The sequence below is a fragment of the Pongo abelii genome, chromosome 12 (assembly GCF_028885655.2).
Source record: "Pongo abelii isolate AG06213 chromosome 12, NHGRI_mPonAbe1-v2.0_pri, whole genome shotgun sequence".
Lineage (NCBI taxonomy): Eukaryota > Metazoa > Chordata > Mammalia > Primates > Hominidae > Pongo > Pongo abelii.
In genome coordinates this window covers 26,045,681-26,067,155 of record NC_071997.2, presented here as the reverse complement: position 1 = coordinate 26,067,155, position 21,475 = coordinate 26,045,681, and the positions used below count along the sequence as shown (strand labels likewise).

Sequence of the window (21,475 nt, the reverse complement as noted above, 5' to 3'; positions counted from 1 at the left end):
GGGCGGCCGGGCAGAGGCGCTCCTCACTTCCCAGAAGGGGCGGCCGGGCAGAGACACTCCTCACCTCCTAGACGGGGCGGCCGGGCAGAGGTGCTCCTCACTTCCTCCCAGCCGGGTGGCAGCCAGGCAGAGGCGCTCCTCACCTCCCAGACAGGGCGGTCGGGCAGAGGCGCTCCTCACCTCCCAGAGGGGGCAGCCGGGCAGAGGCGCTCCTCACTTCCCAGAGGGGGCGGCCGGGCAGAGGCGCTCCTCACTTCCCAGACCGGGCGGCCGGGCGGAGGCGCTCCTCACTTCCCAGACGGGGCGGCCGGGCAGAGGCGCTCCTCACTTCCTCCCAGACGGGGTGGCGGCCAGGCAGAGGCACTCCTCACTTCCCAGATGGGGCGGCTGGGCAGAGGGGCTCCTCACATCCCAGACGATGGGCGGCCAGGCAGAGACGCTCCTCACTTCCTAGACGGGGTGGCGGCGGGGCAGAGGCTGTAATCGTAGCAGTTTAAGAGGCCAAGGCAGGAGGCCGGTAGGTGGAGGTTGTAGCGAGCCGAGATCACGCCACTGCCCTCCAGCCTGAGCAACATTGAGCATTGAGTGAGCGAGACTCCGTCTGCAATCCCAGCACCTCGGGAGGCCGAGGCAGGCAGATCACTCGAGGCCAGGAGCTGGAGACCAGCCCGGTCAACACGGCAAAACCCTGTCTCCACCAAAAACACAAAAACCATCCAGGCGTGGTGGCGCGCGCCTGCAATCCCAGGCACCCGGCAGGCCAAGGCAGGAGTCACAGGAGCCCGAGGCAGGGAGGTTGCAGAGAGCCAAGATCACGGCAGCACAGTCCAGCTTCGGCAACAGAGGGAGGCCGAAAAAAGAAGGAGAGGGAGACCGAAGAAAGGGGAGAGGGGGAGGGGGAGGGGCAAAAAAAACCAATTTTTACTTTTTTTTTTGAGACTGAGTTTTGCTCTTGTCACCCAGGCTAGAGTGCAGTGGCGCAATCTCGGCTCACTGCAACCTCTGCCTCCCAGGTTCAGGTGATTCTCCTCCCTCGGCCTCCCCAGTAGCTGAGATTACAGGTGCCAGCCACCATGCCTGGCTAATTTCGTATTTTTAGTAGAGACGGGGTTTCACCATGTTGGCCAGGCTGGTCTCAAACTCCCGACCTCAGGTGATCCGCCCACCTTGGCCTCCCAAAGCGCTGGGATTTACAGGTGTGAGCCACCGTGCCCAGCCTTTATAATCTTACGTTATTTTGTTTGCTTACTCATTTATTATCTATTTCCTACACGTGGAAATGATCCTTATCTATTTTGTTTTGTGGGCTTTTTTTATTTTTAATTTTTTTGTAGAGACAAGGCCTCCCTATGTTGCTTAGGCTGGTCTTGGATTCCTGGTCTCAAGCGATCCTCCTTCCTCAGCTTTCCAAAATGCTGAGATGATAGGCATGAGCCACCATGCCCGGCCTGTTGTGTGGATTTTTTTTAAGTCATATCATCTTTCTGGGTTTATTGTCCCTCCCATTTTATTGTGCCTGTATTTATTGTGCTTCTTCTCCCACTGTATCCAGTTCCCCTCTCTCTTTTTTTTTGAACTTTTTTTTTTTTTGAGATGGAGTCTCAGAAAAAACCACCACTGCCTCCTGGGTTCAAGCAGTTCTCCTGCCTCAGCCTCCCAAGTAGCTGGGATTACAGGCACCCACCACCACGCCCGGGTAATTTTTTGCATATTTAGTAGAGACAGGGTTTTACCATGTTCGCCAGGCTTGTCTTGAACTCCTGACCTCAAGTGATCTGCCCGCTTCGGCCTCCCAAAGTGCCAGGATTACAGGCATGAGCCACCGTGCCCAGCCTTTTTTGAACTTCTATTAGACATATGTTGGTACATTGTCTTCCATGTTTCTTTACCACTCTTTAATATTTTTCTGTAACACAACAAAAAAACCCATAGGCCAATATCTCTAATGAACATAGATACAAAAATCCTCAGTAAAAATAGTATCAAACCAAATTTAGTGGCACATTAAAAATATCATTCACTGGCCGGGTGTGCTGGCTCACGCCTGTAATCCCAGCACTTTGGGAGGCCGAGGTAGATGGATCACTTGAGGTCAGGAGTTCAAGACCAGCCTGACCAACATGGTGAAACCCTGTCTCTACTAAAAATAGAAAAATTTGCCGGGCATGGTGGTGGGCACCTGTAATCGCAGCCCGAATTTCACTCTAGATCCAAACATTTTAAACATTACTTCATCCAGCACTTCTCTGTTTGAAGTGGGATGGAGATGTCTGTGTCCGCCCAGTTCTACTGTCCTGATGAGATGCGCCCCTGTCTGTCTTGTTCACAGCTAAGTCACCAGCATTCAGAACAAACCTTGACACAGAGGAGGTGCTCGGTTGATATTTGTTGAAGGAATGAATATTCTCCACTTTATAGACAAGAAAACTGAGGTCAAGAGGCAAAGCGAGCACTGAAACTGCCATTCAGCATCATTCAGTCCTTTGGTTGCCTTTCTGCAGGAATCTGGTCGGCAGCCCTGAATGGAGACCTGGGCCGAGTGAAGCATTTAATCCAGAAGGCCGAGGACCCAAGTCAGCCGGACTCGGCCGGCTACACTGCGCTGGTGAGCTAGGGAGGAGCACAGGGTCAGGAGACAGAAGCGTTAACTCAGGATACACCTGCTCTCTGAGGAGGGGGATTGATGGTTACCTTTTACCTCCTCCCTCCCTTTCTTCTCTTCCAGCAAAATTTCTCTTTTTAAGCATCATATGAAACTGGATTTTTTAAATTAGTGTGAGAGCTTTACATCAATAATTTAGGTTTTGTTTTGTTTTGAGATGAAGTCTTGCTCTGTTACCCAGGCTGGAGTGCAGTGATGCGATCTCAGCTCACTGCAACCTCCGCCTCCCAGGTTCAAGCGATTCTCCTGCTTCAGCCTCCCGAGTAGCTGAGACTACAGGCATGCGCCACCACACCCAGCTAATTTTTGTATTCTTAGTAGAGATGGGGTTTCACCATGTTGACCAGGCTGGTCTCGAACTCCTGACTTCAGGTGATCCGCCTGCCTCGGCCTCCCAAAGTGCTGGGATTACAGGCGTGAGCCACTGTGCCCAGCCGATGATTTAGGTTTATTTTCGTAACAATTCTGTGAGATACGAATGATCATTTTCCCCATTTTTCAGTTGAACAAACTCAAGTTAGTCATGCAGAAGCTTGCCCAGGTCACACGACTGCTGGGGTTGGCACCTGAGATGATTCCAGGCCCCTTGCTGCAGGGGGGCCATGCTCTCACCTCTCCACCACCCTTGTCGCCTGCCTGGCTTCTCCCATCTGACCTCGGTCTCTGTTCCCTGCAGCACTATGCCAGCCGCAATGGGCACTACGCTGTGTGCCAGTTCCTGCTGGAAAGCGGAGCTAAGTGTGATGCGCAGACCCACGGGGGTGCCACTGCTCTGCACCGAGCCAGCTACTGCGGGCACACTGAAATCGCACGGCTCCTGCTATCACATGGGTCCAACCCCAGGGTGGTGGATGACGACGGCATGACCAGTCTGCATAAGGTGGGCCCGTTCCCCCTTCCAAAAATGTCGTTTCCTTATTTTTAAAGTTATAGCATGTTCATGTAGAACATGGGGAAAACAGGAAATCAGAGAGAAGACAATTAAAATCATTTGTAATCCCCTTGCTCACCTGTCATCACTTTAGGACTAATGGCTAATTCTCCAGCCTTTTTTCTGAGCGTGTAAATTAAAATGTAGAGTGGCACTTTAGTTTCCTTTCCCTTAGAGACATGTCATGAAGCCTTTTCCATATAGTTTTCTGAAACTTATACATACTCTTGCCTGTCCCTGTAGTCCACTTGCTGTATGTTAGCCTGAGTGATCATTTAATTAAACTCTTTCTAGCTGGAAATATATGCACATGGTAAACAATCTGAAGAGTCTACAAGGGCATGCCATGAAAGCGAGTTTCCCTCCCACCCAGCTCCTCATCCCTCAGCCTTCTAGGCCTGTCCTTTGAGGCATTCACTTTACCGATTGCTTTTCCTTTTTTGTGGGGAATGGGGTCTCAATGTGTTGCCCAGGCTGGTCTCAAACTCCTGGGCTCAATTGATCCTCCTGCCTCTGCCTCCCTAAGTGCTGAGATTATGGGTGTGAGCTACCCTGCTCGGCCACTTTACTGAGTTTGCAAGCACCTTTGAGAGGCGGTCTATGCGTATGTGGCATATGTGTATAAATCATATATGTATGTAAATCATGTGTAAATCTAGTCCCCTCTTGCCCTTTTGATTTTCTCCAGAGTGATGGTTGAAAGCAGTTCTGATCATGCCACGCCCCCACTTGGAGTCCTTGAGGCTTGCTTTTTCCAGGTCCATGAGTTATTGTGAAGGTTTCCTGGGGTTTGCTCCTGCCCCCTTCTCCAGTTTTGTTTTGTTTTTTTTCTTTTTTTTCTTTTTTCCCCACCCCTCCAGTTTTCTCCTCAGCTCTTGTCCCCTGGTCTCTTACACTCAGAGGCCCTACTAATAATTTTTCTTTTTTCTTCTCTCTTTTTTTTTTTTTGAGACAGGGTCTCACTCTGTCACCCAGGTTGGAGTACAGTGGCATGATTACAGCTCACTGCAGCCCCGACTTCCTGGGCTTGAGTGATCCTCCCACCTCAGCCTCCTGAGTAGCTGGGACTATACATTCCTGCACCATCATGACCAGCTAATGTATTTTATTTTATTTTATTTTTGAGACAGGGTCTCACTTTTTCACCCAGGCTGGAGTACACTTGCACGATCACAGCTCACTTGTAGCCTCGACCTCCTGGGCTCAAGCAATACTCCTACCTCAGCCTCCCAAGTAGCTGGGACGACTACAGGTGCATGCCACCATGCCTGGCTAATTTTTGTAAAAACAGCTTCACCACATTGCCCAGGCTTTTAGAATTATTATTAGTAGTAGTAGAGACAGGGTTTCTCACTATCGTCTCGACTCCTGGGCCCAAGCAATCCTCCCACAAGTGCTGGGATTACAGGCATGAGCTACCACATCCAGCCATTTTAATTTTCTTGAACCTACTACTCTGTCCCCGCAGAGCCATATATAACAAGTTATCCCCTGTCTGGGTGCCTCTCCCCTCCCGTTTTTTATGTGGCTTGTTTCTACCCTTTCTTCTGGATCTCAGCTTACACATCACACCCCACAAGAGCCTTTCCTGATCCCTAGACATGGTTAGCTCACTTGGATATATGCCCAGCTGTATGCCATGGACTCAACTTTTCCTAATTCCTATACCCCTGGAAATTCCCTGTTTGGGGTCTGCGTGTCTCAGTAGAGACAGCTGGGGCTTTGTCCTGTTTAAATTGTTGCAGCATGGCTGGGCGCAAAGGCTCACACCTGTAATCCCAGCCCTTTGGGAGGCCAAGGCAGGCCAATTGCTTGAGTCCAGGAGTTCGAGACCAGGCTGGGCAACATGGCAAAACCCATCTCTACTAACAATACAAAAATTAGGCTGGGTGTGGTGGCTCACACCTGTAACCCCAGCACTTTGGGAGGCTGAGGTGGGCAGATCACCTGAGGTCAGGAGTTCAAGACCAGCCTGACCAACGTGGAGAAACCCCGTTTCTACTAAAAATACAAAATTAGGCGGGCGTGGTAGCACGTGCCTGTAATCACAGCTACTCGGGAGGCTGAGGCAGGAGAATCACTTGAACCTGGGAGGTAGAGGTTGCTGTGAGCCAAGACCGCGCCATTGCACTCCAGCCTGGGCAACAAGAGTGAAACTCCGTCTCAAAAAAAAAAAAAAACAAAAGCCAGGTGTGGTGGCACAGACCTGTAATTCCAGCTACTAGGGAGACTGAGGCACGAGAATTGCTTGAATCCACGAGGTGGAGGCTCCAGTGAACTGAGATTGTGCCACTGGGCTCTAGCCTGGGTGACACAGAGATATTCCGTCTCAAAAAAACCCAAAAAAACATTGCAGGCTTAGCATTTAGCACAGGTGCCCAGTGAATATGTGTTGAGTGAACAGCTGAATGTTGGGTTTTTAAATAAATCATTGCCAATTGGATAGACAGATTGTTTATTTTTAATGGTGTTGCTCAGACATTTTACTGCTACAACTCACATGACAGATATAAACAGCCAGGATGCTGTTGTGGGTATACCTGGCTGGTGTTACCCATAGTTAGGTGCATCTCCATCCCTTTTTCTCTCATGCAGATAATGCAAATGTGAGATATGTGAATTTTTCTTTATTGTGTATGTTTTTGTTTTTGTTTTGTTTTGTTTTTTTTAGATAGAGTCTCGCTCTGTTGCCCAGGCTGGAGTGCAGTGGCACGATCTCGGCTCACTGCAACCTCTGCCTCCTGGGTTCAGGCAATTCTCCTGCCTCAGCCTCCCAAGTAGCTGGGATTACAGGCATGCGCCACCATGCCCAGCTAATTTTTTATATTTTTAGTACAGACAGAGTTTCACCATGTTGGCTAGGCTGGTCTCGATCTCCTGACCTCAGGTGATCCCCCCCCTCCACCGCCTCAGCCTCCCAAAGTTCTGGGATTACAGGCGTGAGCCACCGCACCTGGCCTGTGTATGTGTCTTTTAAAACTATTTGCAAACATTGGTATTTTATTTTTTGTAAAAATTATTTGGGATGCATCTCACAACTGCTGACAATACCCCACTGCCTGAATTAAGGCAGTGGAATTGAGAGCTTTGTGTCTGTACTCATTAGGAGGACCAGCTGAGTAAAGATTTGGATTCAAATTTGGGATGGTGGTTGCCACTAGTGTTAATTTTGATACCTCTCAAAAGCCCCTGTAGTCTATCAATCTGTCTGTTGGGAGGAGTAGGAAATAATAGTGGTTCACAGAGTTGTTAAGAGTTCAGGCAAACCTGGTTTAGAATCCCAGGTGGACATGTTAGCCCTGTGACTTTGGGCAAGGCATTTATTAAGCCTACATTTCTTCATCTGTAAAGTGGGAATAATGATGATTCTTGCCTGTGAGAGCTATTTTGAAAATTAAATAAGATAGTCTATGTAAATCACTTAACTCTATTATTTTTTGGAGGAGGTAGGTTAGAAATTGACATCTGGATTGGGGTCTTCTACCTTAAAAGAGAAGAAGAGAACACAGGGAACTAGGCCCCAGCCTTTCCCTGACAGTCTAAAAGTTTCCTGGCCAGGCACTTTGGCTCATGCCTATAATCCCAGCACTTTGGGAGGCCAAGGTGGGAGGATAGCTTGAGTCCAGGAGCTCGAGACCAGCCTGGGCAACATGGCAAGACCCTGTCTCTATTTATTTTTATTTTTATTTTTTGAGATGGAGTCTCGCTCTGTCACCCAGGTTGGAGTGCAGTGGCATGATCTCAGCTCACTGCAACCTCTGCCTCCCAGGTTCAAGCGATTCTCGTGCCTCAGCCTCCCGAGTAGCTGGGATTACAAGCACATGCCACCACGCCTGGCTAATTTTTGTATCTTTAGTAGAGATGAGGTTTCACCATGTTGGCCAGGCTGGTTTTGAACTCCTGACCCCAAGTGATCTGTCCACCTCAGCCTCCCAAAGTGCTGGGATTACAGGCATAAGCCACTGCACCCAGCCCTGTCTCTATTTTTAAAAATTCAAAATAAATAATTTTTTTTTTAAAAAGTTTAGCCAAGTGTAGTGGTGCACACCTGTGATCTCAGCTACTTGAGAGACTGAGGCAGGAGGATCGCTTGAGCCCAGGAATTGCAGACTGCAGTGAGCTATAATTGCACTACTGAACTCCAGCCTGGGCAACAGAGTGAGACCCTGTCTCTAAAACGCAAAGATAAAAATTTAAAAATATAAGAAAATAAATAAAAGTTCCCAAAGGGTGGGGGCCATGTCTGGTGCCTCCAGTGCCCACAGTGCACAGCACCCTCTAGGTGATGTGTGCAGGTTTGTGAGAGATGCCTGGAGATACAAGGTGCTGTACTTGTTTTTAATGTGTAGGTCTGGCCAAAGACAGTTGGCAAAGGACACAAGAAAGAAAAACTCAGGCCAACTGCGAGAATGGCACTGGGATATTCCACAAATCAGAATAAAGTGATTGGGATTTGGTAGGAATTAGAAGAAATCTACTCAAACAGCTGTGTCTATTTCCATGAGGCCTCTTTTTTTTTTTGAGCTGGAGTCTTGCTCTGTCGCCCAGACTGGAGTGTAATGGCATGATCTCAGCTCACTGCAACCTCCGCCTCCCGGGTTCAAGCGATATTCCTGTCTCAGCCTCCTGAGTAGCTGGGATTATAGGCACGTGCCACCACACTTGGCTAATTTTTGTATTTTTAGTAGAGATGGGGTTTCACCATGTCAGGCTGGTCTTGAACTCCTGACCTTGTGATCCGCCTGCCTTGGCCTCCCAAAGTGCTGAGATTACAGGCGTGAGCCACTGCGCCCAGAGAGGCCTCTTTTTTAGAAGGAAGAACCCCTGAAAGTGGAACAAGAGAGAGCAGAGCCCAGTGGGGGGTATGCCCTTTGATTCCAGCCTCTCTCTCCGCAGGCTGCTGAGAGGGGTCACGGGGACATCTGCTCCCTCCTCCTGCAACACAGCCCAGCCCTGAAGGCCGTCCGGGACCGAAAGGCACGGCTAGCATGTGACCTGCTGCCTTGCAACAGTGACCTGCGGGAACTGCTATCCAGCTGAGCCGCCACCCTGTCTCCAGCTGCCTTTAAAGGGTACACAGACCAGTTCTCCAAGCCCCTGCCTTGGTCAGCATCCATGCTGCTGGGCAGGGAACTGAGGCCAGACCACTCAGGAAGAGCCCCAGTCTGGTCACTGTGGAAGCGAGGGAGTAGATTTGGTGTGGCTAAAAGTGTTTAAGACTGGACAGATGATCATATTCTAAATTAGTTCATATGAGACATCTATTCATTTGGAAAAAAATAAAGTTATATCCTTACTTCATCCCACACGCAAAGATAAATTGCAAGATTAAAGATCTAAATATAAAAACACAAAACTATGTAAGTATTAGAAGAAAGTAGGGACTATGTGAGAAGCTGCTTTCTAGCTGAATGCCCTTGGTAAAAGTCACTTTAGCTGTCTGCCCCTCCATTTCCTCTTCTGTAATGAGAGTGGTTATCATAGGGTCTGCCTCTGAGTCATTGTGGGACAAGGTGAGTGCGCACTGGGAGAGCCCTCGAAACAGTGCCTGGCACGTGGCAAGCAGCCTGAGGGAGGCCCACTTCCAGAGCTCCTCATCAGCACTTTGCGCATACCATGATTTCATTCATTGCAACAGCCCGATGGGAGAAAAATGCTGTTTCATTTTTCATTGCTGGTTACTAGTGTTACTAGTGAGGTTGAGCACCTGTATCTTCTGTGAGCTGCCTACCCATGCCAATTTTAGAAATGCTTATTGATTCATAGGAGTGTTTATGTTCTAGATCCTGATCCTTTGTTCTATATATGTACATTTAGTTTTTTCCCTTTTTTCTTTTATGCTGTCTCTTTCTTTTTTTTTTTTTTTTTTTTTTTTTTTTTTTTTGAGACGGAGTCTTGCTCTGTCACCCAGGCTGGAGTGCAGTGGCACGATCTTGGCTCACTGCAAGCTCCGCCTCCCAGGTTCACGCCATTCTTCTGCCTCAGCCTCCCAAGTAGCTGGGACTACAGGCGCCCGCCACCACGCCTGGCTAGTTTTTTGTATTTTTAGTAGAGACGGGATTTCACTGTGTTAGCCAGGATGGTCTCGATCTCCCGACCTCGTGATCCACCCGCCTCGGCCTCCCAAAGTGCTGTCTTTGTTTCTTGATATCCATTCGTGGGAATTGGTACAGCCACTGTAGATGGCAGTTTGACAGTATCTATTTAAATTTAAATGAGCAGAACCAATAATTTGATTTCTCCGTAGCTATGTGGAGAGATGTTCTTCCGTGGTTACAAAGATGTTTATTTACAGGAGCATTTACAAATATGTGCATTGGAGCATGGGGGGTAATGTTAAAAAAAAAAAGAACTGACTCCTCCCTGATAGGGAGTGGTTGAGTTCTGCAGATCCAAGTTCTCGGCTGCACAGCAGAGCGCAGCATGCTGACAGGATATTGCTGCTTGTGTCCACAGTGGGACTCCCTTCACACAGAACATGCCTGTAGAATGTGATTGCCTCTCAGCCTTTTGGCTAAGATCATGTATAAATGTATGGATCTATACGTGGATGTAGGCCAGGAGCAGTGGCTCACGCCTGTAAGCCCAGCACTTTGGGAGGCCAAGGTGGGAGGATCACCTAAGGTCAGGAGTTCGAGACCATCCTGGCCAACACAGTAAAACCCTGTCTCTACTAAAAATACAAAAATTAACCGGATGTGGTGGCAGGTGCCTCTAATCCCAGCTACTCTGGAGGCTGAGGCAGGGGAATCGCTTGAACCCGGGAGGTGGAGGTTGCAGTGAGCCGAGATTGCGCCATTACACTCCAGCCTGGGCAACAAGAGTGAGACCCTGTCTCAAAAGAAAAGAAAAACGTGGATGTGCATCCACAGAATGCACAGAGCGGAAGCAGGAGGGTGGCTGTTAAACTGCCTGGTTTCTCCTGGGCCATGTGGCAAGAGAGGTAGTCCAGGAGGTCCTGAGCCTTCTATTTATGTTTGAACTTTTAATAAGGAATCTTTTTTCCTTTCTTGTTCAACACACTGTTTCTGGCTTGATTTTTTTTTTTAAGTCAGAGTTAATACCAGTCATACGAGACAACTAACGGGTTTTCTATTGAGAAGTTCCCTGAAGCCTAGGGGTGCAAAACGCCCTCCTCCAGTGCCACGTGCTGAGGGGTGTTTGTGAGTTGGAGTGGACAGCGGTGGCCAGTCTTACTTTTTCTTGTTTCTTTGCACTCATTTTATTTTTTTTTTGAGACCGAGTCCCACTCTGTCATCTGGGCTGGAGTGCAGTGGTGCGATTTTGGCTCACCACAACCTCCACCTCCCGGGATCAAGTGATTCTTGTGCCTCAGCCTTCCAAGTAGCTGGGACTACAGGTGCCCGGCTAATTTTTATATTTTTAGTAGAGACGGGGTTTCACCATGTTGGCCAGGCTGGTCTTGAACTCTTGACCTCAGGTGATCTGCCCACCTCAGCCTCCCAAAGTACTGGGATTACAGGCGTGAGCCACCACGCCCGGCCCCTTTGCCCTCATTTTAGATGACTCTTTCCCTTCTCATAACCAAAAGCAAGGAACAGGCTGGGCGTCACCTGAGGTCGGGAGTTCAAGACCAGCCTGACCAACATGGAGAAACCCCATCTCTACTAAAAATACAAAATTAGCCAGGGTGGTGGCACGTGCCTGTAACCCCAGCTACTCGGGAGGCTGAGGCAGGAGAATCACTTGAACCGGGGAGGTGGAGGTTGCGGTGAGCCAAGATCGCGCCATTGCACTCCAGCCTGGGCAACAAGAGTGAAACTCCATCTCAAAAAGAAAAAAAAAAAAAGCAAGGAACACCTTTGTCTGAAAAAAGCACCCTAAATTTAGCCTAAGAACTAAGTTTTCAGCTGGGCGTGATAGCACAAGCCTGTAATCCCAGCACTCTGGGAGGCTGAGGCGGGTGAATCACAAGGTCAGGAGTTCAGGACCAGCCTGGCCAACATGGTGAAACACCGTCTCTACTAAAAATACAAAAAATTAGCTGAGCATAGTGGCAGGTGCCAGTAATCCCAGCTACTCGGGAGGCTGAGGCAGGAGAATCGCTTGAACCCGGGAGGTGGAGGTTGCAGTGAGCCGAGATCACGCCACTGCACTCTAGCCCAGGCCACAGAGCGAGATTCCGTCTCAAAAAAAAAAAAAAAAAAAAAGAGTTTTTTGTTTTTTTTTTAGACGGAGTCTCACTGTCGCCGGGCCAAGAGCTGAGTTTTCTAAGAAAGCTCTGTCTTTCCCTGAGTTCTCTGAAAATGTGGAAGCCCTTCCAAGAGGCCAGTTCTTTGGGAGCTGGGCAGCCATTTGGGGCCTGTGGCTGTCCTTGGCCACAGTTCTCCCTCCTTGTACCCTGGTCATGTCTGCTCAGGTTGCTCCGATTCTGGGGTCTTATTTACTGGCTGATTTCCTTGCAAAGGCCAAGGTGGAGTTCAAGGTCCAGCTGGGTGAAGGGCATGCCTGGCTTCCTGAGAATTAGGAAGGGTGACCGGTGGCTTGAGACACATTGCTCTGCAGCTGGATTTCATGGTTACTATTCCATCTCGGGACCTGACGAGGATCAGTCTCCCCTTTCCTGTGGCTGGAGGGGCACACTCCGTCCCTGGAGAGTGTCTGATAGGGGCCTGTGGAAGGGCGGGGAGGACTTCCAGAGGCCCGAGGACAGGGGCCAGGCTTGGCTCTGGGGCTGGGGCAGCTGCCATGTGCTCTCAGAGCACTGTGGGAGGAGCGGGGGAGCCCGGGGGCAAGAAACCCACAGCACAGGGAAGGGAAGGGCAGCCTTGAAACTGCAAGTTGGGAGATCACGGTTTCCTCGCATGGCCACCATGAGGGCTGAGGCTGTAGGCTGGCCGCTCCTGCCCCGCCCGACCACCCCCTCAGGTTTCCAGCCTCCCTGCTCAGCCACCTAGGCTGGGCTTTCAGGTTCGCAGGCAGCCGGCCCTACAGCATGGAGGCCCAGGCTGGGCTTTCTTCAGGAGTGGCATCTAATCTTAGGAGAGGGGAACACGTTTCACCCGAATCTGGGCTAGCAGTGTGTTGGTTAAATGGCCCCTGAGTGGGTGTGGGTCATGGCAGAGGTGCGGGAGTAGGTGTCCGAGGATATAGCCAACTCGACTCCAAACAGCTCCTTTTCCTTTCCCCAGTGGGCTGCATTCCCAGACTGGTATTTTGGTTGGTGTGACAGAGTCCCAGAGTCATCTGGCCCAGGTGCAAGCCCCTGGACCAGTCCTTCCCTGCTCACCCCTGCCTGCCCCCAGGCGCTCCTATAAAGGGCTGAGCAGTTCAGCTCTTCTCACTGGGGGGTGTGAGGAACAGGGGGGACCATGGACTTCATCAGCATTCGGCAGTTGGTAAGGATGTGGAACGGAGGTGGGAGGCACCCTAGGACCGGCTTGATAGGAGGAGGCTGGCTAGAGGAGGGCTGGCAGCTTCTTTCTGTGGTGTTAGGGTCAAGTCTTAGGTGCAAGGAAGCATGCAGTTCTTTTATAAAAATCTGTATTTTTTGAAACGGAGTCTTGCTATGTTGCCCAGCCTGGCCTTGAAGTCCCAGGCTCAAGCGATCCTCCCACCTGGGCCTCCTGAGTAGCTGGGACTCCAGGCGTCTACCACCACACCCGGCTGAGCGTGCAGTTCTTTCTGGTGTGTCTGCTCGGTTCTCACGTGAGGTGGTGAGGGGGTTAGGGAGCAAGAGAGGGAAGTCGAATGGGAAAGAAGACATGAAAATCCTTGAGTTCAGTGAGTTTTACCCTGGATAGTGATGGCGAAAGAGGAAGAGGAAATGGCAGGTTACTTTGGAAGATGCAAGTGTGGCTGTGGTGGTCGTAGTTCAGCTTAAGGACCATGATAGTTGTTGCTCTGGAAATGGCCAGAGGGCCTGGCTGCCTTGGGGGATGGGGAAGGGTGCTCTTGCGCTCCCTGTGCAGTGAGGGAAACAGTGACTCTTAGGGATGTCAGTTTGAGTGAGGAGGGGCCTGGAGGGTGTGAGGCCCAGCAAGCCCCTCTGTCGGCTGGTGGCCCCAGCGTGGTGCAGCCTCTGGCGGGAGGCAAATGGCAGGGAAGTGTTAGGTTGCTAGAGTTCTTTAGAAGGAATATGGTTCTACCTGGCTGGAAAGTCCTAGGATCTGTTACCCTATCATTCCAGCCTGTTATTTCCCCACAACATGCTGATTCCTCAGTGCTCCCCAGCTCCTGAACTCCTGAGGTGGGGCCCGGTGGGAGGAAGCATGGGTGTTTGCTACAGAGGCTTTGCCCCAGGCACAGGTTCCAATAACTCATAACCTCCACAACTCCTTTAGGCAAGTGCCTAAAGTGTTTGAGTTTACATGTAGCTTCAAAAGGAGCGGAGAACTGAACCCAGGCATTTAGAATTTTACTCCAGCAGGGACTTCTCCTCTGTCCCTCTGAGCTTGGTGTCAGGTGGCAGTCAGTATGATCTGGTAGGAATCTTAAGGACAACAACATGGGGGAAGCTAAGGTGTCATCTGCCCTGAGGCTACCTGGGCACATGCCCAGCAGTATAAATAGATTGTGGTCTCATGTCCTCCCAGCTGTGTTCCTGCTGACAGGAGCAGGGTAGGCGGGGATCGGTTGTCTCCCTGGGTGTCAGCCGATGACACAGTTGCAGAGCCCGCAGCACCCACGGGGTGAGGGAGCTTGTCAGCACTCTGGACTGCAGGAGCTTTGAGGCCAGCTCCCATCCCAGGCACCAGCCTTGTGACATCTGCCCTTGTAAGACAGCTCCCTGGTACTCCACAGCTCTGTTTTCTAAGGGTTCCTCCAATTTTCCCAACTCGGTACTCATATCCTGTTCCTACAGGTAAGTGGAGAAAGAGTTGAAGGGAAAGTGTTGGGATTTGGACATGGAGTTCCTGACCCTGGAGCCTGGCCTAGTGACTGGAGGAGGGGCCCCCAAGAGGCTGTGGCCCTGGAGAAGCTGAAATTGGAAGAAGAGAAGAAGAAGAAAGTGAGAGAGGGGCGGGGGCGGGGGTTGGGGGCAGTGGCTAATCCCTGAGGCCGGCTGAGCAGTGAGGCCTGGAGGGACTCTGGTGGGGCAGCCTGAGCAGCTGGTGTCTCCTGTTGGCAGGGAGAGAGATCTCTTGACCAGCGGCTGATGGCTGGCATGGTCTTGTCTTCTGCCCCAGCTTGAAAGATTTAACAGTTCCAGATTTAATCTGGATAACCTGGCTGACTTGGAAAACTTGGTTCAAAGACGGAAAAAGCGACTGAGACACAGAGTCCCCCCCAGGAAACCCGAGCCCCTGGTTAAGGTGAGTGGGAGGTCGGGGTTAGGGCAGTGCACATACCAGGGCCCCAGTTCCAGAGGAAGGGCTTGGGGCGGAGTGGGCACTGCAGGCCAGGACCACAGAGCCAGTGCCTGGGGAGCCCATGAAATCCACTCCAGAGCCCCCGTGGATGTGTCCGCCAGGGCTGCCATAACAAAGTCCCACAGCCTGGACAGCCTCAACAGCAGGTGTGTGTCACCTCGCAGTCCTGGGGGCTGGAAGGCTGAGAGGAAGGTGTTGGCGAGGCTGGTTCCCTCTGAGGGCAGTGAGGGAGAATCCCTTCATGCCTCTCCGGCTTCTGGTGGATGCTGGTGATCTTTGGCGTTCCTTGGCTTGTAGATGTATCACCAACTCTTGCCTTCATGTTTGCTGGGCGTTCTGCCTGTGTGCATGCCTGTGTCCACGTGTTCTCCCCGCTTTTTTTTTTTTTTTTTTTTTTGAGACGGAGTCTCACTCTGTCGCCCAGGCTGGAGGGCAGTGGCACGATCTCGGCTCACTGCAAGCTCTGCCTCCCGGGTTCACGCCATTCTCCTGCCTCAGCCTCCCCAGTAGCTGGGACCACAGGCACCCGCCACCACGCCCGGCTAATTTTTTTTTGTATTGTTAGTGGAGATGGGGTTTCACTGTGTTAGCCAGGATGGTCTCAATCTCCTGTCCTTGTGGTCCGCCCGCCTCGGCCTCCCAAAGTGCTGGGATTACAGGCATGAGCCACCGCACCCGGCCCACGTGTCCCCTTTCATAAGGACACCAGTCACACTGGATTAGAGCCCACTTTAACACAAGTTATATTGGTGAGGGACCCACCATACTCCGGTGTGACCTCATCTTAACTAATTACATCCTCAGTGACTCTGTTTCCAAATAAGGTCACATTCTGAGGTACCTGGGGTTAGGACTTCATATGCATCTTGGGGAGATACAAGTCAGTCCATAACACACACTCACACACACACAGTCTATTCAATCTCCTGGCGTGGGATTAGAATAAGAAACTGCATTAGTACGAGCCAGGAGTGTTCCTTGGTGGTCTGCGTGGGACCCGTGGGCCAGGCTGGTGAAGCTGTGACGTCTTGGACACCTGCGGCCTTCGGGAGTGATTTGGTCTTGTCTTCAACTGACCCAGCCACAGCCCCAGGCCCAGGCGGAGCCTGTGGGCCTGGAGATGTTCCTGAAGGCAGCTGCTGAGAACCAGGAGTACCTGATTGACAAGTACCTGACAGACGGAGGGGACCCCAATACCCATGACAAGGTAGCACAGGTTGGGTGAGTCGGCTGGCAGCAGCTGCAGCTGCAGGAGCGTTGCCTTCAGTGTGTTCAAGTCCTGGCCTAGGAGGCTGCAGGGATTTTCACTTTTATGGGCATGAATCCAGTGGTGCCTGCAGACGGAGGGGAGGGAGCGGCCCATCGCGTGGTGGGGGAAGCAGCAATTCCGTTCAGGGACCTGGCCCTGGGAAGGGGACCCCGTGGGGTTTCTAGGGGTGGCTGTACTCCCTCTGCCTAATCTTCCATCTCTGCCCCCAGCTCCACTGCACCGCCTTGCACTGGGCCTGTCTGAAGGGTCACAGCCGGCTGGTGAACAAGCTGCTGGTGGCAGGTGCCACAGTGGACGCGCGGGACTTGGTAAGGACAGCCTAAGGCCCAGCCTCTGGTCGACGCCCAGCTTCACATCCCAGCAGCTGAGTGCTTGGGTGCTTTTGTTTTGCAGCTGGACAGGACACCTGTGTTCTGGGCCTGCCGCGGAGGACATCTGGACATCCTCAAACAGCTGCTTAACCAGGGAGCCCAGGTCAATGCCCGGGACAAGGTGAGGGGCACGGTACTTTGGGGGCCTGTCGGGAACACAGGGGAGCAGACGCTGTTCCTGGAGAAGAGAGCACGTAGTCCCATGGGTTAGGGAGGCCTCACCAATCCAGACCCAGCACTGACCCCCACTTGCTCTCAGATCGGGAGCACCCCCCTGCACGTGGCAGTGCGCACCCGGCACCCCGACTGCCTGGAGCACCTCATCGAGTGTGGCGCCCACCTGAACGCACAGGATAAGGTAAGGCAGGCGCTTGGTCTTTTCCGTCTCGGGCAGCTCCAGAGGGGCAGGGACTGAGGAGCCCCAGGCAGGACCAGAGGTGCTGTCTGCTCTGCGACAGCAGCCCTGACCTTCCTGCATGAGGAGGGCAGCAGGCGGACGCAGAAGCTTGACTGCCTGCATTCTCAGCAGGAAGGGGACACGGCTCTGCACGAGGCCGTGCAGCACGGCAGCTACAAAGCCATGAAGCTACTGCTGCTCTATGGGGCCGAGCTGGGGGTGCGGAACGCGGTGAGTGTGGGCGCAGCCCTGGCTCCTGACCCGAGGGCGGGTGGAGCGCCTGCAAGGGACTGACCCACACCGTTGCTCCCAGGCCTCTGTGACTCCGGTGCAGCTGGCTCGAGACTGGCAGCGCGGCATCCGGGAGGCCCTGCAGGCCCACGTGGCGCATCCCCGCACCCGTTGCTGACCGCAGCCCCCGCCGCGCCTTGTGCACTGCCACCATTCCATCCTGTGCCCCGCCCCCGCGTCTGCACCTCTGTGGTTCCTGCCCTCGGCCCCAGTTCCTCCCTCTCCGGGCTGTGCCTCCTCAGCAGCCCTGGCAGAACTGAGGAGCAGCACCGGGCCCAACAGGCAGAGAGAGAGGCCTCCCTGGCTTCGAGTGTCAGGGGAGCCGCGTTCCCTCCCAGGGCTGGAGCAGAGGACCACGAGGCAGCAGAAAGCGCGGGTCCAGATGAGGGCCAGGAAGGAGAGGAGAGTGAGGGCCAAGAACGAGCCTGAAGGGAGCAGTCCCAAGCTGGAGCCACCCAGGGCTGGGTCTGGAAATCCTCAGTGTCCACTTGTCCCAGGTTAGGAGGCTTGCCTTGCTCTCCCCAGGGCCAGTCTCTGTGTGTGGGGACTCAGCCTGTGGCCGGCAGATGCCATCCAGGATGTACAAGGGACAGCCAAGGCAGGCCGTGCAGGGGCCGGGCCTGTCTGCAGCTGGTGGATGCCCGTGGGCACGGCTTTCTCCGGGGACCCCATTCCTGTCAGTAGCAACCCTGGCAGTGTCTGGAGCGGCTCTAGACAACTTTGGTCATAGGGACTCTGGAGGTGGGGTCTGGTCATCTGAGGTGGCTACTCAACAGGTTTGAGGCCCCACAGCAACAGAAGTCCAGGACCCACTAGGTTGCCTCAGAAGCCCTAAGATGATGAGCTGGAGCGCGTATTTGAGAGAAGCCTCGCACCCACTGTGTACTGGCCCCGCTCAGGCCGGCCTGGCACACTGTCACCTGCTGGCAGCTCTCATGTGTAAGTGCCTGGGCACTGGCGATTGCTTGTGGCCCACTCAACTCTTGGGGCGGTGGCCCGTAACCCTAGTTTGCCTGAGGCTCTTATGTCCCCTTATGTCCCTGGTACTGGAGCTTGAGCTCTTGCCTGGAACGCTGCAGCTGCGCCCACCCTGCCTGATCCCACCTGGGAGGCCAGGACACTGAGGGGCTCTGAACCCAGCCCACAGGGAAGCAGGGGAAGGTGAGCCCCCGCCGCCCGCCGGCCCTTCCCTGCTCCCTGGTGGTCTAAGGATCCAAGCTCCCTAGACTTCTTCCTCTTCCACTGTCTGTACGTTTCAAATTACACTGGTGTAGGCCTGTACTGCTGGCGGGGCTGGGCCCCTAAACGCCAGAAAGTGAATCTTAAGAAGCTCTGCCCTAAACTGAGAACCACATGCTAAGGGAAGGGCTGAAAGGTGAAGGCTCAGCCCCCCTCACATGGGTCCCGGGTTACATTAGGAACGGGGTGATAGGCATTTGGCCATGGTTCTTTTTCGTCTACCTTTGGTGGCCTTCTCAGGCCCAGAACAAGGCTGTTGTTACTATGTGGAAAAGCTCCACACTAGGGGCACACACCTTTCCATGAGCAGCTCCTGCCCTGTGGCGACAGCCAGCATGCATCCAGACGCTGGTGCCATGGCGAAGCAGGCGTTCAAGACCATGGAGAAGACAACTGCTCATCTAGAAAATGAGGACACCTCAGTGACAAACACACCTTTTTATACCAATCATCAGTATCCTCTGTTCATTAAAACTGGCTATCCATTACAGCCTAGCTGTCTTTCCTGGGCCGAGAGGAGCCCATGCTTCAGTCACCAGGGACTGTCTGGTAGGGCCCAGGCCTGTTAGCCATGCCGGCCGACAGCAAGATAGGCCGAGTGCAGAGTGGGCAGGATGCGGGGTCCTGGCACTAGGCTCTTGTGCTTAAAGCATCTCTGCTCACTGACGACAAGGTCAAAGAGCAGTGGTTCTCCACCTCAGCTGCTTATCAGAATCACCAGGAAGGTTTAAAAAGTCCTGATGTCCAGACCCTAAGTCAGAAGCTCTGAGGGGAGGATCCAGGTATTCTCATGCAGAGGCCATGCTTGTCTATGTGGGAAATCCTAGGAATCTATAGAAAGCAGACAACTAGGGAGTCCAGCAAAATCTCGGGTGCAAGATAAACACACAAAAACCTGTTTCTACCTCCTGGAAATGAACATGTAGACACAAAAGTTAAAAATATGTACTGTTTACAATTGCTGAAAAAGGCAAATACTTTGGTTTAAATCTAACAAAATATGCAAGGACTTGTATGCTGAAAATTATAAAACGTGATGAAATCAAAGATTTAAATAGACATGCCATGTTCATGGATTGTTAGACACAATAAAGATATCAATTCTCCTCAAATTAACATACAGGTTGAATACAGTTCCTATCAAAATCCTAGAAGATGTTTTGTAGATGTAGACAAGGTTATTCTAAAATTCACATAAAAATTTATAGCAAAAATATTTTGAAAAAGAATAGAGTGAGAGGAGGAATCAGTCCACCTGATTTCAAGATCTACTATATAGCTATGTGAACCAAGAGTACAATGCTGGCAGAGGGACAGACACACAGATCGACAGAGCCGAGATCATCACGGGAACAGGACCACACAAATATGCCCAGCTGACTTTAAGGTGCAAAAGTAATTCAATGGAGGAAGGACAGCCTTTCAACAAATGGTGCTGGGGCAGCTGGACCAGCTATAGGATTAAAAAAAAAAACTTTAGCCTAAGTCTTACACATTATACAAAAATTAATGTGGCTCACATACATACTTAAATGTAAAACTATAAAACTTTTAGGAAAAAACAGACAACCTTTGGGATCTAAGACTAGGTAGAGTTCTTAAATGCGACACTAAAAGCAACAGTCCATAAAGGAACAATCAGTAAAGTGGACTTTATCAAAACTGAAAATTTTTGATCTGTATAAAACCCTGTTAAGAGGGTGAAAACATGGCCGGGCACAGTGGCTCACACCTGTAATTGTAGTACTTTGGGAGGGTGAGGCAGGCAGATCACTTGAGCTCATGAGCTCGAGACCAGGTGTGGGCAACATGGTGAAACCCCATCTCTATAAAAAATTAGCTGGGCATAGACTGGGCATGGTGGCTCATGCCTGTAATTCCATCACTTTGGCAGGCTGAGGTGGGCAGATCACCTGAGTTAAGGAGTTTGAGACAAGCCTGACCAACATGGAGAAACCCCATCTCTACTGAAATTACAAAATTAGCCGGGCGTGGTGTCACATGCCTGTAATCCCAGCTACTCGGGAGGCTGAGGCAGGAGAATCGCTTGAACTCGGAGGCGGAGGTTGTGGTGAGCCGAGACCACACCATTGAACTCCAGCCTGGGCAACAAGAGTGAAACTACATCTCAAAAAAAAAAAAAAAAAAAAAAAAAAAAAAAATTAGCTGGGCATGGTGATAGTCCCATCTACTTGGGGAGCTGAAGAGGGAGAATTGCTTGAGTCCAGGAGTCAAGTATACAGTGAGCCAAGATTGTGCCACTGCACTCCACCGTGGGTGACAAAGTGAGACTCTCAGGGAAAAAAAAAAAAAAAAAAAAAAAGGTGAGGGGTAGGGGTGAAAAGATAAGCTACAGACCAATGCAAACCAAAAATCCCATAAAGGAATCTCAAACAACTCTCAAAACTCAACCGAAAAGACAATCCAATCAGAAAATGGATGAAAGACAGGGATATTCCACTGAAGCGAAACACAGGTGTCCACCACTGGGAAACGCAAATGAAAAACCACCGTGAGGCATCACAGCACACCTGTCAGAACGGCTGAAGTAAAAACATGACACCACTAAGTGCTGTGGAGGATTCAGGGAAGCTGATCATCCTAGGTTGCTGGTGAGAACATGAGTTTGACAGTTTGTGGCCAGGCGCGGTGGCTCATGCCTGTAATCCCAGAACTTTGGGAGGCTGAGGCAGGCGGATCACAAAGTCAGGAGATCGAGACCATCCTGGCTAACATGATGAAACCCCGTCTCTACTAAAAATACAAAAAATTAGCCGGGCGTGGTGGTAGGTGCCTGTAGTCCCAGCTACTCGGGAGGCTGAGGCAGGAGAATGGCGTGAACCCGGGAGGCGGAGCTTGCAGTGAGCCGAGATGGCGCCACTGCACTCCAGCCTGGGCAAAAGAGCGAGACTCCATCTCAAAAAAAAAAAAAAAAAAAAAAAAAAAAAAGAGTTTGATGGTTTAAAAAACGAAACACGCAA

General features: G+C 51.5%; 1 protein-coding gene across 11 annotated transcripts in view; it reads left to right on the top strand.

Annotated features, from left to right (window-relative positions):
• LOC100443513 (ankyrin repeat domain-containing protein 39) overlaps positions 1-21,475 on the top strand; it is a 30,460-nt gene that overhangs the window by 3,152 nt on the left and 5,833 nt on the right. For 2 of the 11 annotated variants that reach the window (XM_054547201.2, XM_063713512.1), the window contains exons 2-9: positions 2,502-2,605; positions 3,339-3,542; positions 14,419-14,565; positions 14,744-14,869; positions 16,008-16,133; positions 16,406-16,504; positions 16,590-16,688; positions 16,827-16,925. In XM_054547201.2, coding sequence (XP_054403176.1) covers positions 2,502-2,605; positions 3,339-3,542; positions 14,419-14,565; positions 14,744-14,869; positions 16,008-16,133; positions 16,406-16,504; positions 16,590-16,688; positions 16,827-16,925 — 1,004 coding nt within the window. Of the gene's footprint in view, positions 1-2,501; positions 2,606-3,338; positions 3,543-8,489; positions 8,895-14,418; positions 14,566-14,743; positions 14,870-16,007; positions 16,134-16,405; positions 16,505-16,589; positions 16,689-16,826; positions 16,926-17,093; positions 17,196-17,277; positions 21,457-21,475 lie in introns of those variants that run through there. The other 9 variants (XR_008522061.2, XR_008522062.1, XM_054547199.2 and 6 more) reach the window with 9 other exon arrangements.